A 16,613-nucleotide genomic window follows, 5' to 3' on the forward strand; every position below is an offset into this window, starting at 1 on the left:
TAAATGAATAAATATCAGTTTTTCTATAGTTCAAATCGGGGGTGGAGGTGGGGGGGGGGCGGTTCTGTCCCTTTTGGAACAATTAGCAGATAATGACAACTACTGTGAAAGTAACAATTACTACTACTACATGCCATGTAGTAGTAGTAGAAGCTGTAGTTCATTGTGGATTGTTTGCCTCCAGCTTCTCTGTCCTTATTAAAATGCATCATGGGAATTAGCTCTAATACAAATAGACAAAGGCCGTGTGTGTGTGCGCGCGTGCGCATACAAGATTGCTGCTACTACTATTACAACACAATAACAGAGGATGTTGTTTTTAATGTTTTTTTTCCCTCAAATGGACATCTTGCTTATTCATGACATGAAGGTAAGGTCACCAAGTACACGTCTGATATAATCACTCAGAAACATAAACGTAGTGCAAAATATGCAGACAAACAGCAATTATCACCCGACATGTACTGAGTGACATTTTCAGCTTTTTTGGCAGAAAAAAATAAAGATCACTGATAAATGAACATTTTAATGCCCCCTAGCGTGCATTCATTAAACTACACAGTCACCAATTGTACTTTGGTTAGTATTGGGTAGTACTGGTTGGAGTAACATTTCCCTCTGTTGGCCATAAATGACAATTACAACTATTTTCCATCTAACAGGCCTTCATTTACTAAACAAAATATCTTACATTTATTTTACTGACCCCAATTTGTAAAATAGAATGACATTTTAAAATGTAGTAATATTATTATAATATTATTATATTATTTTATTATATTATTATATTATTATATTAAAATAATGATGTAAAAATAAATAAATAAATAAATAATACAATAGGCTTTTTAAAATTTATTTTTAATTTTAATATGGTTTCATTTGGTGACACAGACACATTATTTCCTTATTAAATGTTATTTATTTATGTTCCTTGCTCCACGTTATGTACAGGGATGAGATGAAGACAGTCATAACGCAGATTAAGGCAGCACCAAAATGACAATGAGACTGAAATACAGCACTACTGAAATGTGTTGTTCAAGAGGCCATGAGGTATTTGACAAAAGCCTCATAGTTAATGCATCCATTAGCATCCTCTTGATTCTGCATCAACTGCTCCACTTCGTCCTCTCGCATCTTCTCACCTGGAAATCATACTCGTACTCAAGCTGACACACACATACTATTCTAATATATCATCACGACGTTACCTAGTGTCGCCAGGACGTGTCTCAGCTCAGCGCCCATGACGGTGCCATTGCCCTCTTTGTCAAACACCCTCAGGCCCTCCACAAAGTCCTCAAAGGTGCCGCGATCTTTGGCCTTGCAGATATGCTGGTGGATGGGCAGGAACTGGTCGAAGTCCAACATCTTGGACTGCATATCTGCATGAAAAAGTTGCAGGAGACACAACAATGCTGATATACCCTTATCATGCTAGTAACCCCAGTGATACCCTATCTGAAACTTTTAATTCCACCTGAGGCAGCTTTGACTTTACCCAATTCATTCATTTACCCACACGCAACAAAGGTCACATTTTGAATTTGGTCTATTCGTCTTTTTAATTTTTCATCTGCAGAGCTTCCTCTTTCTGCTCAGAAATTCTTCTCTTTTGCCATTAATCTTCCTGTTCCTCTCCCCTGTGACCATACAATATCCTACCGCAACATTAAGAACATCAATACTACCCAACTTATTTCCACATAATTAACTAACTGTCATAGACTTGCTGATAATGAGTTGCTTGAACTTTACAATCCATTCTCCATTCTGCATTTGACTCCCTGGCCCCATTAAAAACTCGCACTGGCTTTTCTTTGGCTTGAAATAAGCTATGAAAATACAGGTTTTGTCACGGTCGGTCACGAGAGCTTTGCGGTGCGATTCCAGGATGCAGAGAGCAGGACCAAATGCAGAAAAATAATATTTATTCTGTGCAACAGCAACAGAAGAAGAAAAAGCAACTCAGGTAGCAGACAGACAAATGACAGTGATCCCACACAGGAAAGGCACACACCTGAACTAAATACCAACACAAATTAGGGACAGGTGTGGATGATTGGGGCAACGAAGGAAGACAGGGCAAAAACAGGAAGTCCAATACAAAATAAGAGTGTCCAAAAAGGAAACCAAAGCCCAGACAGGGAACATAGACAAACTGTCACCTGGGAACCCACACAGGGCGTGACAGGTTTTATGTTGCCGATATGTAAAAACACACATACTGTACCCATGTGCAAGTTTTGATACAGACACATGTATTGTTTCACCCCTACCTATTATCCACATTCACACCACAATGTTTTTTGGCCTTTGTATCACCCCTCAAAGTCAATGTAAATAATTGGTATCTTTCTAACTGGTAAAGTGGGGGTTGTCAGTAATGCTCGGAGCATATACCTTCAGCTTTGGGCTTTCCAAGCACATACATGATCTCGGCGTTGGTGGGATTTTGTCCTAATGCTCGGATCAGATCCCCACACTGACCGTAGGTGATTTTCATCTCATTGTTGGCAGTCCTGTCAAACAACTGGAACGCGTCCCTAAAGTCTGGACAAGCAAAGACAGATAATTAGGTGACTTTTCATCACATTCATTTTGAGTCCTCACACAATTAAAAAAATTTCAATGATAGTCATTAATATATGATTGCCTTTGTGCTTGTGTGTGTGATTGGCCAATCACAATGGTAATAACTGTAATTTGACATAATGTGTAATATAAACGAGAAAGTGAAACCGAAAATTCAACTTAGCGTACCTTCAATTTGCTCAGGGGTGAATTCCAGCTGTGGGGAGACAAAAAGACAAATCAAACAACAAGATGTTGCAGCTTAAAAGGGCAAAAGTACGGGAACAAAAAGCAAAACAAATTACAATTACATCACTCGGAAGGGGAATGTACCAAATCCCAGAGTTATTGGAAGTGATAACGTTTGGACCAATCCACTCCGGGGAGTTGGTACATTCCTCGTCCGGTTAATATTGGTGGCCTAGAAGTGCAAAAAAAACACTTAAAAAAGGACAAACCAATTAAAATTGGAGTACCCGGAAAGGGGATTGTACACCTTTTTTTATCGCTTATCCAAAGTCGCAGGCATGCTGGAGCCTATTCCAGCTGTCTTCAGGTGAGGGGTACACCCTGGACTGGTCGCCAGCCAATCACAGGGCACATATAGACAAACAACCATTCACACTCACATTCATACCTATGGACAATTTGGAGTCGCCAATTAACCTAGCATGTTTTTGGAATGTGGGAGGAAACCGGAGTACCCGGAGAAAACCCACGCATGCACGGGGAGAACATGCAAACTCCACACAGAGATGCCCGAGGGTGGAATTGAATCCTGGTCTTCTAGTTGTGAGGTCTGCGCGCTAGCCACTCGTCCACCATGCAGCCTGTAATTGTAATAGTTTTAATTAATTCTCAGCCACCAACTCCTTATAACTCTGAGACATTCCTCCTCCAGATGGTGTAACTTTAATTTGTTTTTATTTTTTTACATGTTTTGCACTTGTCTGCCGTACAAAAGCAGGCTAGAGAATAAATAGGGTGCACTCCTGTCCACATTGCTTCCATTGGATCCAGTTTCAGCCTAGCTGTCATCACCATACATTGTCACTAACCTTGGCTAAGTACTGCATGGTTAATTTTAGATGATTTAATTGTTCCACACTGCAAGGTTATGAAGGAGGGCATCTCGCAGAGTCAGGGTTCACATGAGGTTCTATGCTCATGTTTGCATTGCACATCATGCATGACCAACTATCCAACTATCATCACTACTTGCACTCATCTACTACACTATTTGAGGATGTAGTCGGACGGTGGCAGGAATACTTTGAGGCCCTTCTCAATCCCACTGACATGGTCATTACTGTTCTTCACATGGAGAGGAGCCAGTTGAGGTGATTTTAAATACCTCACTAAAAATGTGACATCATTTTAATGTCCAACCTTCCTACATATTTTGTTAGTTTAACACCAAACTATTAGGTTAATACTACCAAATATGCTAACCTATGAGCAATGGTTTGTAGCGTTTGGCCCACAGTCATTTTTTGTGTCCAAAAACCATCTCAGTGAGGTTCTTAAGTAAGCATGGTCAAAAACGGATGGTGGCAGGCAGATATCATATTTTCTTTCTTCTCCTGCTCGCCGCTCTTCTGGGGTGGCGTGGGTGGTCCTCGATTCTCAGACATCTGGCTAAGTTTATGGCCATTTCTTTAAGCAGGAACACGCTGACATAATAATAATAATAATAATAATAATAATAATAATAATAATAATAATAATAATAATAATAATAATAATAATAATAATAATAATAATAATAATAATAATAATAATAATAATAATAATAATAATAATAACAATAATAATAAAAAAAGCTTCACTGATTAGCACTACAAAGTCAAAAGTATTTAGCATTGCATTTGGTTAAAAATCCAGTATTCAGTGTGTTAAGGTCATCTTGCGCTACCAAGTTTGTGTCACACGGTGTCTCTAAAGCTCTTTGCACGCTTGACAGGCATTGTCCCTATATGAAATCATTTTGATAGGGAGCCATTGTGTGCTCTTTTCATGCCAGATTAGCTTTAAAGTGCTGCGATGAAATCAGTCAAATATCAAATATTGCACAAGCACTAATTTTGGCTTGGTGGCTTGGTCTGGATGTCTCCCGGACACCTCCCTGGGGAGGTTTTCCCTGTCCCCGCGACCCGACCTTGGATATGCAGTAGAAGATGGATGGATGGATAGATGGATAGTATATCGGTGATGTTTGATATATTACGGGTACTGACTATTAAGGAATTATGTGTGAATTATTGTGAATTATTGAATATAAACTATTTTGATGACTTGACACACAATCAGGAGATTGAGAATATTTGGGTTCGATTCTCTGCTTGGGCATCTCTGTGTGGGATTTGGAAATTTCGTGAGCACCCCTGTTCTAGGTCTTCAATGCACATTAATTGGCTTTCATTCTGATACATGCAAAAATTCTATCAAAGTAATACTCTGTATTTCTTTAAAAGTGATTGCTATGATATGTTGTGATGTATTATCTAGCATTATAGTCCTTCATTTTTGTTTTTGTGTTTGACCTTTCAGATGCAGTGGCAGTTAATAACATTCTCGAGTTTACCATATTGATCCACATATAAGATAACCTTATTCAACATTGGTTTTGATTAAATGAGAAACAAAGCGCTTCATTGGTCACCTTTATCTTAAAATTAGCATCATACTGTAACTCATCATCTGTTTGCTAACTTACTAACACACTTTGAGACACCTTTTCTGACTTCACTGCTGGTAGAAGTTGTTTAGCACCACCTTCTGGTTTTCATGGATGTAGACCCCAAAGATTAGACGTCTTTTTCAGACTTATTTTCACTGGAAAACTATTTTCGCCTTAGAAGTCTAACATTGGGGCAATTGCAGTGTTATTACTTTCTACTCATGCATATGAATTGTTTTCTATTTGATGTTGAATAACGGATATCCTGTTTTTACCGTTATAGATGCGGGGTTGAACACCGGGGTCTTAGGGCGCTCGGGCTCGGGCGCTTTTGGCGCTGGCGCTGGGGCTGGCTCTTCCTTCTTTTTTGGTGGCATGGCAAGAAGCTGTCAAGAAGGATGGGAAAAGACGAGGGTGGACGAGGGCGTCGCTTCGATCCAGCTGGAATGGTCCAGGGTGGCCCATTAGGTCTCTTTATCCGGTGCCCTCAGGTGCCATCTCCACCCCCTTTTACATGCCTGCTGGTGGTGCCAACAATGATGGGAGCACTATAATAGGATATGGCTTTGGTGTTTCTATTTAGGACAAAGGTTCTAGTGGGCGTCATCACGATGTTGGCTGTAATGCTTGGAACCTTCTACTAATCACGTAACCTCCTTTTTTGTTGTAGCCGTGACCTTGTTGGCTAAAGGTTGATGGCTTTTTGTGAGGATGAACACACTCATGATTGCCTGTTATGGGGGGTGCAATTTGCAGCTCATCGATGCCTTTTGTCTACAGGCGCTATTTCATATTAATCAGGCAGACAAAAACACACTTTTGTGCTCTGAAGATGATGATCAAAAACAATTAAATTGAAAACGATGTTGAACTTTGAACCCTTGCTGCTTGTTATCAGACTTAAAGCATGTTTTTTTATATATAACATTGTATATATACAAGTAACATTGGTTCATTTCTTTTTACTTGTGTGATGATTAAGAATGACATATATGACACCAATAACTTACATTACATATTACATTTCATTCTTCTGTAAAATTAAGACTGGGTGTTTTCTTCTTTTTACATTTTAATACCAAGAGTGTTTAACTTCTTTTTATATTTGTCTCACTACGTCTATTAGAATGTCAAGCAAACACCACCAATTCTCTGGCCTTTTTTAAGAACCATCTCTAGTTTTAGCACCAGCTGTCTGTTACCGTTTTTTGTGTGGTTGTTTGTCGCAGCGTGGCGCGATTGATGGTGAAAGTTCAACTCATTTGAGCGTACATGACACGGTAATAATACATTATCTCGACTCAAGGCAATGACATTCATTAAATGCACATTAGGGGGAACAAAATAATTAGCTGGGTGTTTTTTTGTCAGTCTCTCACTAAGGTCTGAGCTCAAGTGGAAAGAACACTGGAAAATGAATTCATTAGCAGATGACGTTTTCATGTTGGTATGATAAGTCATAGATTGATTTGTTTGTGGTTTTGTGATTATGCAAAAACTATTACACTAATATTCAAGTTTGTGTGTGTGTGTGGGGGGGGTGTGGGGGGGTGAGCAGGGGAATAAATCAAGGAATAATTGAAATTTGAAATTGAAATTTGGTGCTGGATGAAGGCCAATCCAGGATGTGTTTCCCTTGTGGTAATCTATTGTCAATTTTAAGCAGCTAAAATAATTATAATAAATATCAATATTAATGTAATGTTGAAAATTTCATTTCAATACATTTTATTTTTCCCCCTCTTTGTAGTCCATCGTGAAAAATCATGAAAAAATATTATAGTAACAAAATGACAACAATAATCCATCCATCTATTTTCTATGCCGCTTATCCTCACCAGGGTCATGCTGGAGCCTATCCCAGCTGCCCCCAGCTGCTGTGAATGGTTGTTTGTCTATATGTGCCCTGTGATTGGCTGGAGACCAATCCAGGGTGTATCCCGCCTCTCGCTTGAAGACAGCTGGGATAGGCTCCAGCCTATCCTCATGAGGATAAGCGGTAGAAAATGAATTTATAATATAATTCTTTCATTTCTCAATGAATAATGAATAACCAGGCATATACTAATTGTGTCAGAGTCATTCTTCTTCCTCATCATTTTCTAGTGCAGGCCAATCAGAGTGACGTTTTCATGTTGGCGATGACTCACAAATGTGATATACCTGTATGTCACAGAACAAGCCCCCCCCACCAGGAGCAGGTGAATGTCATGGACAGGCTGCACCACATCAATGCACCACATGACCAATTGCATCCACTCCAGCTCTCGGAGCATCCAAGACGCTTTTGCTATTCTGGAGTCGGCCCGTTATCCGACTGGCACGTAGGGTGGAAAGGCTTCTCTCTGTAAACTATGCCAATTGTTTCAACCACTCTTTGGGTGACCTTGAAAGCAGCTGTGGTCTCTGCTGCTTCTGCTGCTTCCACAGGCATCATTATGTAATTCCCAGAGCGTGTCAAACAGTAGTGTTATATATCACAAAGGGCAACCTCCGGATGAAAGACACAGAGACACAAGTTGATTTCATGAATGGCACAAGCAGCCGCATTGCTGCTTCATCCTGCTGTCATGGCCACTATGTAAAGAAACATACTGTACACGCAAGCTGCAAGTCAAATGACAACAAGTTACTCCAAGCATACAAGCATGAACATACCCTCAGCTCCCTTTCTTGCATTAGGCATGAGTAAATGATGCTAAAGGCTTATGACTATATGTGTACATTTTTTTGGAGTTGTTTGCATATGAAATCACATAAAAAAAGAATTAAAGTTAAAAATAACTTGAAAATAACTTCAGTATATATGTATATATAGCAAGGCCACTGTGTGTTACCAGAACAACATCTGTACAACTAAATAAGTATGAGTTCATCTAGAACTAGAATTAAATGTGTTTATAATAATAATAATAATAATAATAATAATAATAATAATAATAATAATAATAATAATAATAATAATGATGCTAATATATTATATATATTGTAATAATAATTTGTAATAATATTATTGTTGTAATACTACTACTACTACTACTACTACTACTACTACTACTACTACTACTACTACTACTAATAATAATAATAATAATAATAATAATAATAATAATAATAATAATAATAATAATAATAATAATGGATTCAATATCTAATGCACTTTGTATTCCTCAGAATCACAAAGGGCTTCACAGGAAAAATGAAAAAAAGAAAACTCAAGAGAGAAAAAAACCAAACAAAAACCCCCCACAAGTATTAAAAAACTGTTAGTAATTAAAACATTCCATCTCTCTTTGTATGTGCTAAAATATATTAATATATATAAAATATATTAATACATATATTAATTAATACATATATTTGAGTATTATTAGTACTATTCATATTTTATGATAATAATATTATAAATACCGTTGTGAATTGTGACCAAACATGAATTGGAGGAGATAACAGTCAACCGTGTGACTACTAATGAAGGTGACTAATCTTGCAGGGAGTCAGTGTGCCTCAGAGCCCTCAGCTGAGGTATACTGCCCTCCTTTGGTCTCTTGGAAACTTTCATTCCACTTTGTCAACCAGCATGTCACCCACCTACTCCCACCCATCAACACCAACCAACACGTTTTCACCTGGCGAGCGTGTGCCACTAATGCCTTTTACAAGTGATTCCCGCAACGAGCGATACTCAGCAGGAAACGTACTGTTCATCGTCTGGCTAGTGATACATCAGTGAAATGACACATTGTTTTATCCATCAACAGCACCTTCCTTTCAAAGCAACCACTCTAATTGCTCAAATGAGTGCTGTTAAAAAATTGCTTTTGGAGCTTTGATCTTTGCACAGTTGGAACAGTAGAGACAACCCCCCAAACAAGAATGGTTTCACTCGTTTGGGATGCATTAACAGTCCTTACCAGCCAATGACAGGGGGGAATGACCCTGAAACATCGGTAGAGCAAATTTTGTCATGAAACATTTTTTGCGGGACTATTTGTGTTCCAGACATTGGTGAGCTTGTAAGACGCACCCTATATGTACACTCTATAATGCTACACAGACAACCGCTTACTTGCAAAAAATAAACATGGTTCTAACATGATCAAATCTTCCACAACAGCCCAGCAGAGAGGGGACAAGGGCAGGCATACCCTGGCCCGCCCATATAAGGAAGTTCGGCTCCCTGTGATGTCACAGTACGATGAAGGGATGACGTAATAAGTAGAATTCCAAAATGTATTAGATTGTAGTAGATTACTTGAATCAGACATCTCTGTACCTTATGTAGCATATGAAGGAGTATATAGAGGATTATTCCTATTAAACATTGAGCTGCTTTGTTTCAAGATTTCCTGTGGCCACACAGCTGGAGGCCTGCAATTTTCTGTGCATCAAATCGACAAAGGCACGTGGTGTCACCATGGCGGTGGTTTGTTTATGACAGCTATCATAATGTTCGCTATCTCCTCACCCCAGGAATAACCTTCGCGTAATGGGAATGCTGAGCTTGTGATCAGCAGTGCTGATGGCGACGACAACATCCCCACTGCAGTGATGCAAAGAAGAGATGGAGTTGTTTAATAATGTATGGATCGCTCTTCAGATGCATTTGCTGGGCGTCGATTAACAGCTCTCGATAAATGTAACTCTTATGTATTTTACTATTCCCCGTAACGCTTCATGCCTCAATGCCATTTTGTTACCAAAACTTACAAACAGCGGCTAGTTTTGTCGCTAGTCGCCTTTCACTATAAAAAATTCCAAGCACACCAAAATGCATCACAGTAAAACCCATCTCTTCCTGTAATGCTGCATAATGGTAATATATAATAATGTAATACATTTTCATGTCAATGACTTCGAAACCAGCACTATAGCCTAATTTGTATATGCTAATGTTATAATCAAATACCTGCCCCCTTATACAGATGATGTACATGTCAGAATCTTTTTTTTCACCACAGTGCCATCTAATGGGACAAGTGGTGCCACTGCTGATGACATGGAAATACTGTATAGGTACACATATACGTATATGTATACAGTGGTATGAAAAAGTTTTTTTTTCAAGATTTTCCTTTATAGATCACTGGTTCTATGAATCAGCAATTTCATTTAAATATATCATAGAGCAGACAAACACACCGATGTACGTATGAGAAGTGAAATGAAGTTTATAGGATTTACAGAAAGTGTGCAATAATTATTTAAGCATAAGTATGCAGGTGCATAAATGTGGGCACCCTTGTTTTATTGATTTGAATATCTTTAACACTAATTATTGAAAAACCTGCATAAACAAAGAAGAAAATAATGAGAACGAGTATTACAGGTGGCCAATTGCAAGTTGCATCTTCTCTGAAGACTAGCAACATGGTAGCCTCAAAACAACTGTCACATGACCTGAAAGCAAGCAAAGTTCTACATCATGGTCTAGGGGAAGGATACAAAAGCTAGCTCAAAGATTTCATCTGTCAGGTTCCACTCTGAGGAACATAGTGTGGAAATGGAAGACCACGGTCACAGTTCTAGTTAAGGCCCAGAGTGGCAGGCCAAGAAAAATCTCAGATAAGCAGAGGCAAAGGATGTTTAGAACAGTCAAACAGTCAAAGACCTACAACATGATCTTGGTACAGATGGTGTGCATCGTTTAACCATTCAGTGTGCTTTGCACAAGAGGAAGCTGTAAGGGAAAGTTATGCAGAAGAAGCCTTTTCTGCTCACAAACTGATTCGCTTGAGGTATGTTAAAGGATATTTGGATAAACCAGCTTCATTTTGGAATAAAGTGCTGTGGACTGATGAAACTAAAGTGGAGTTATTTGGACGTTGGCGGTATGCGTGGTGGATGAAGAACACAGTATTCCAAGACAAACACTTGCTACCCACAGTAAAATTTGGTGGTGGTTCCATCATGCTGTGGGCCTGTGTGGCCAGTGCAGGAACTGGAAATCTTGTTCAAGTTGAAGGTCGCATGGATTCCAATTCAGTATCAGCAGATTTTGCCGACAGTGTTCATGAATCAGTGACTAAGTTGAAGTTGCGCCAATGCTGGATACTTCCAACATCACAATGACGCTTAACACTACTCAAATTCTACTAAGGCATTCGTGCAGAGGAACAATTACGTTCTGGAATGGCCATCTCAGTCCCCAGTCCCAAATATTATTGTAAGTCTGATTTAAAGCGGGCTGTCCATGCTCGGAAACCATCACATCTGACTCAACTGCAGATGTTGATTTACTTTTATTTGAAAATGCATTAGGTTACAATGGAATAATAAATTCACAGTTCCACGTGTCCAAAAGGAGTGGGAAGAAGCAAAGTTTATTAAATCCTAGCAATGAACGTGAGTTTGAATGGTTGTTTGTCTATATGTGTCCTGTGATTGGCTGGCGACCAGTCCAGGGTGTACCCTGCATCTCACCTGAAGATAGCTTGGATAGGCTCCAGCATGAGCATAAGCGGTATAGAAAATGGGTGGATGGATGGATGTGTATGTGTATACAGTATTTGCCCATTCAGTCAAGCCCTCCATCTGTTGCAATAAGTCGCAAGCAGATAGTCATGTGGGGGTTAAATGTTGCATTTTCTGCCATATCCTGCCATCATGCTGTCAGCAACATGGAGATGAATGACACTTTAATGGAGTTCTCTTCATGGCAAAAGGCCTCTAAAGTGTACCAGCAACTTGCAGGCATTGAATTATTTCGATGCTTGTGCTTCGTCCTCTTTTACACCAAACAACATGTTGACAGTGCTTTTATTTTCCCCGCAACTGTGAATGAATGAAATCATACACTTTTTCTATCAAGCGAGTGGCACCATTGCTGTTAATGACTGGAACATTTCAAACTATGGGCTTTGGACACATAAGAAAAGGAAGCTTTACAGGAGGTAATTGCGTGGATGCATTAACGTCATGCAACATACATGTCCCAAGAACTACATTTGGCCACCAAAAACCAGGTCAACCAGGCCCCCACCCTCGACTGCTACCTGATACGTACTGTACCAGACCCTTCTGCTTGCCCCCTGCAAGTGGTGTGTCTGCAGTGTGGTGGTGCAGTGTGATCCCGTGTGGCTTCTTCATTGCTGGGCTTCACCTGACCACAAGGTAATCGCCTGCGAGGCCCTTTGTGTTTGTCATAGGGTCTTTTGCATCTACATTTTATTCTGACGCTGGGCTCAAAAAGTGACTACAATACATGTATTTGTCTCATAATTTGTTTTCATCTTTTTGTGCAAAGATGAACCCTTCAATCTAAGATGATTGAGGTTATATTGTAAGTACACATTATGATCATCACCACACAGTTTTCAACACACCTTCAAAAATACATACTGCTGAATACAAGAGACAAACCGATACAGATTTTGCATTGTGTTTGATCCAAGATGCTGGAGGTTGCTTGGTTAAAGGGTCACAGGACTATGCAGAAGTCCCACGGTTTTCCAATTATTTTTGTGATGTACTTGTTTCGTGATGTCTAGGGCACTCAGAGAGCCCTGATTGACTGTAATGATCTGTTTGTTTCTCACCTTCTTTATCAAAGTGCTAGCTATTTTTCTTCTGCTTTATGGGTGGTTATTTAGCAGTTGCATTCAAAACAAAATGCACCGACAGCCACCTCGTTATCTTTTTGGATTTGTTCTGTGGTGCCTTTTTCTGTTTGATCTCCATGCACCTCTTTGTGTTGTCCGAACAAACTATTTTTTTTAAAAACTATTAACAATAAAAATGTATCATTGCCTCATCTGTGGGTCCAATCCAGTCCTTTTGCAACACATCACAGAATAAACCAGCCAAGAATATGGACCCCGTGGAAGTGGATCCCATCAAACAGGGCAAACAGGAGGAACAGTGTGCCTGTATGACAAGCATGGCGGAGCATCGGGACGCCTGTTAGGAGGCTCTTGAAGGCCAGATGATCTCCCCCCTGACCGCGCTGCAGCTCAACGCCACCGTGACAACGCTCCCTGCCGTAGAAGCGGCTACGGCACTCCAAATACTCCCGCGCCACTGGATGTTTACCCATTAGATTCCAGTAGAGGTGCTGCGATCAATCAGCCATTGATTGGTATTGGTTGATTCATTTATAATTCATTTATAATTTCATTTTCTATACCACTTCTGACTCTGTGAGCACAGTCGTGGTGGTCGCACGAGCTGTGCTTGAACCACGCATTGTGCACAACTCTTTTTTCCGATAGCAGAAGAGAGTACAAAGTTTCATAGTTTTAATGTTTATGTAGTCTAAAACTCAATATTCAGTGGGTCTTGGAAGTAGACTCAAGGATGAAGAGTCTTGAACCAGTCATGATGTGCTATACATATCACTATATTGACACTTACTATGGTACCCATTATGTCATTGTATGGTCATATCACCTTGTACTTTGGTACGGGACCAAAATAAAATAAAAAACAAAAAATAAACATAAAAAAACATTAAAAGAAAAAACATGAACTATATTAGGAAAGCAGGAAGTGAACAAATGTAACAGTTACTGATTGTAAAAGTACCAGATGGAGGGGAAGGATTTAATAAGCTTTGCTTCTTCCTACTCCTTTTCGACATGTGGAACTGTGAACTGATTATGTGATGCACTCAATTGTAATCTGATGCATGTTCAAATGAAATAAAACCATTACCATAGTTAATAAGCACACACCAGCTTGTCACTTCTCCCATTTAGCAACTCCAGAGTAGAACAAGGTCCAGCCCCTTTTGAGGAGTTTGGTTCCAGAACCCATATTGTGGGTCGAGGTGAAGTCCGGGCTCCTTCCCCACCAGAGAAGTAACATTCCATGTCCCAAGAACCAGAAATGTCTTATGACATTTAAAAAACTATATATATAACGTGGGTAACGCATGCGATGGACCCACACTACCTTTGCAATCAATGAGCACGCCTGATCTAAGCCGTTTGACATGTGGAAGGATCTACTCCTAGGAAATGGACAGTTATGACCAGGAAGTGAAATGGTGTCATTAAAAGGACTTCCTCCTCCCAATAAACACTCTCACTCCCGCATTTGTCCCCTTTTGATGTCATTGAATTGTTGTATTTAATATTTCCTTTACTGTATTGTATGTTGTTCATGTGTTCTGTGTACAGTGTGAGTGTTAAACCTAAAACTCGACTCAATTTTTTTTTTTACAATGAAAAACTATGTTAATTAACCCATGTTTTCAGTTGCAAGTGTTTTCCTTATTTCTGAGCAAATAATGCATGAATCCTGGTGATATACTATATATATATATATATATATATATATATATATATATATATATGTATAGCGTGTAATTCCTACAAGATGTAACATTTTGAGAGGCTGAAGGAGTTGGTTGGGGGGGTGGGGTGGGTGTGGGGGGTTTGGCAATCTGTTGAATGTACAGTTTGTTTGAGTTGCTGAGAAAATATGTCATTTCAGAGTGGTGGTTTCTTCCCACGTAAGAGGGAGGAAGCCAATGAGCTGCTACCTGCCTCCTTTCCCTCCTCCTCCTCCTCTCTTTCCCCCTCCTTCTCCTCCTCTTTTCCATGCCCACACAGTCACTGCCGACCTCAAGCCTGACACATCTGGAGTCTCTTCTACCACGCAAGAAACTTCTTTTGCGCATTTATTCCACGCTCAACCACGAAGTCCTTTTACGCTCCAACCGGTGTGCTTTGTTTCGGAATCTTTTGTGCGTTGTTTTTTTTTGGACTCTCTTGGAGACTCGCTTTTTTTGTGGCCGGGAGTGTGCCACGCGTGGAAGTGACCGTGGCTGGACGTGATGAGTGTAAATGACGCTAGTGGCGCGCCCCCCACTTCCACTTTCACGGTTGCCAGGCAAAGTGACGCTTCGCCTCAAGGCAAATTGATGCGTAAAAGTTTTATTTTTGTTTAAAAAAAATAAAACTTTAAAACTTTAGCGTGGGACCATGCTTCTTCTGAGGACCATCACCATGGATGGTGGCATGGGGAGCAACCTTGTCAGCTGAGTGACACTCCACTTTCTTCTCTTGCATTTATTTTTACCTAAGCTTTTTGGGGAAGTGGCGTTCGGACTAAACGGTTCCATACTGAAGGGTTTAAGTCTGAGGGGGGAATTTTTTTTTCCATTTTTTTCTATTTAAAAAAAAATCTAAAAATAAAACGTCGGTTTCTTCCCTACAAAGACTCATTTGAAATTGCCACCGCAGAGCCAGAGCGACATAAATAGTCCTGACATGTGGATGTAATTTCACAGGAGGCAAGGGGAGGGACGGATACAAAGTGAGCATATAGATTATAGGAAATTAAAGCCTAGCTGCTGGATTATAGAGTTATGATTTCACTCGCATAAGCAACCGGGGCGCCAGATGGAGTGAAAAAAAAATGTTTCTCATTCTGCTTTGAAGAGTTAAGTCGATTAAGTAATTCAAATCTAAGCATCATCAGCATCTTTTGGAGCCCTGCCAGGACTTGAGAGTGGGGAAGTGTGACTGGTAGCAGGTCATCAGTGATGGGATCCACTGTGCTCGTACTCCGCAATCTGGATTTGCTTTTCATCTCACTGCTCTGCACTTTCTGCCTGGTAAGACTTTCTTTTTGTTATCTACTGACAAGCAATGCTGACTCGCTAATAAAATGCTGATTTTAAGATGTCTGTCCTGATTCAGCGAGATTCCCTGCATATGCCTACTTAAGGTTGCCAAAAATGTTCTTTATTTCCACTTTTACTTTGATTGAGTGGAGTTTACACTCTAAACTACAACCACTGCGATGAAAACTGTTAAACAAGAAATGCATGGCTGTCAATGACCACAGTACATCCTGTCGGTTATCCCGTCTGGGAAAAAATGTCTTAATTTTGTCAAAATTTAACAAAGAAATGCTATTTTTGCCCATTATAATCTGGTAAATCAGGCGGCATGGTGGTCTAGCTAGGAGACCCAAGTTCAATCCCACCCTCGGACATCTCTGTGTGGAGTTTGCATGTTCTCCCCATGCATGCGTGGGTTTTTTTCCCACATTCCAAAAACATGCTAGGTTAATTGGCGACTCCAAATTGTCCATAGGTATGAATGTGAGTGTGAATGGTTGTTTGTCTATATGTGCCCTGTGATTGGCTGGCGACCAGTCCAGACTGTACCCTGCTTCTCGCTCGAAGACAGCTGGGATAGGCTCCAGCACCCCAGCGACCCTTGTGAGGATAAGCAGTAGAAAATGAATGAATGAATCTTTTAAATCAACACCACCTGCCCTGATAGTGTTCGCAGTAATGCATGGCGTATGCAAATTTGACCTACTGTATAGTACATATTAGTATCTACACTGCAGCAACTTGTGATTTAGTAATTTTACTACAGTAAATAGTCTGTTTCTTTGC

The 16,613-nt window shown here is 39.9% G+C and overlaps 2 protein-coding genes across 2 annotated transcripts in view; one reads left to right on the top strand and one right to left on the bottom strand.

The window, feature by feature from the left end:
- Positions 1-855: 855 nt before the first annotated feature.
- myl13 (myosin, light chain 13) lies at positions 856-5,770 on the bottom strand. The gene is made up of 5 exons (XM_058066871.2): positions 5,533-5,770; positions 2,767-2,794; positions 2,407-2,556; positions 1,215-1,388; positions 856-1,148 (listed from the first exon to the last, which is right to left on the bottom strand). The coding sequence occupies exons 1-5, from the start codon at positions 5,632-5,634 to the stop codon at positions 1,042-1,044; spliced, it is 561 nt and encodes a 186-aa protein (XP_057922854.2). The 5' UTR covers positions 5,635-5,770; the 3' UTR covers positions 856-1,041.
- A 9,058-nt stretch (positions 5,771-14,828) lies between these two features.
- The window catches only part of pth1r (parathyroid hormone 1 receptor), a 45,813-nt gene continuing 44,028 nt past the window's right edge, over positions 14,829-16,613 (top strand). The window contains exon 1 of the mRNA XM_058068816.2: positions 14,829-15,818. Coding sequence (XP_057924799.2) covers positions 15,747-15,818 — 72 coding nt within the window. The 5' untranslated portion in view covers positions 14,829-15,746. The remainder of the gene's footprint in view (positions 15,819-16,613) is intronic.

The sequence above is a fragment of the Doryrhamphus excisus genome, linkage group LG6 (assembly GCF_037039965.1).
Source record: "Doryrhamphus excisus strain RoL-2023G ecotype Guam linkage group LG6, RoL_Dexc_Guam_v1.1, whole genome shotgun sequence".
NCBI classification, from domain to species: Eukaryota; Metazoa; Chordata; class Actinopteri; order Syngnathiformes; family Syngnathidae; genus Doryrhamphus; species Doryrhamphus excisus.

Coding starts and splice junctions, on each gene's coding strand:
- myl13 (XM_058066871.2), bottom strand. CDS start 5,634: ATGCCACCAAAAAAGAAGGAAGAGCCAGCCCCAGCGCCAGCGCCAAAA. Junction 2,795..5,532: donor TCAACCCCGCATCTATAACG/GTAAAAACAGGA, acceptor GTCTCCCCACAG/CTGGAATTCACCCCTGAGCA. Junction 1,149..1,214: donor ACACGTCCTGGCGACACTAG/GTAACGTCGTGA, acceptor TATGATTTCCAG/GTGAGAAGATGCGAGAGGAC.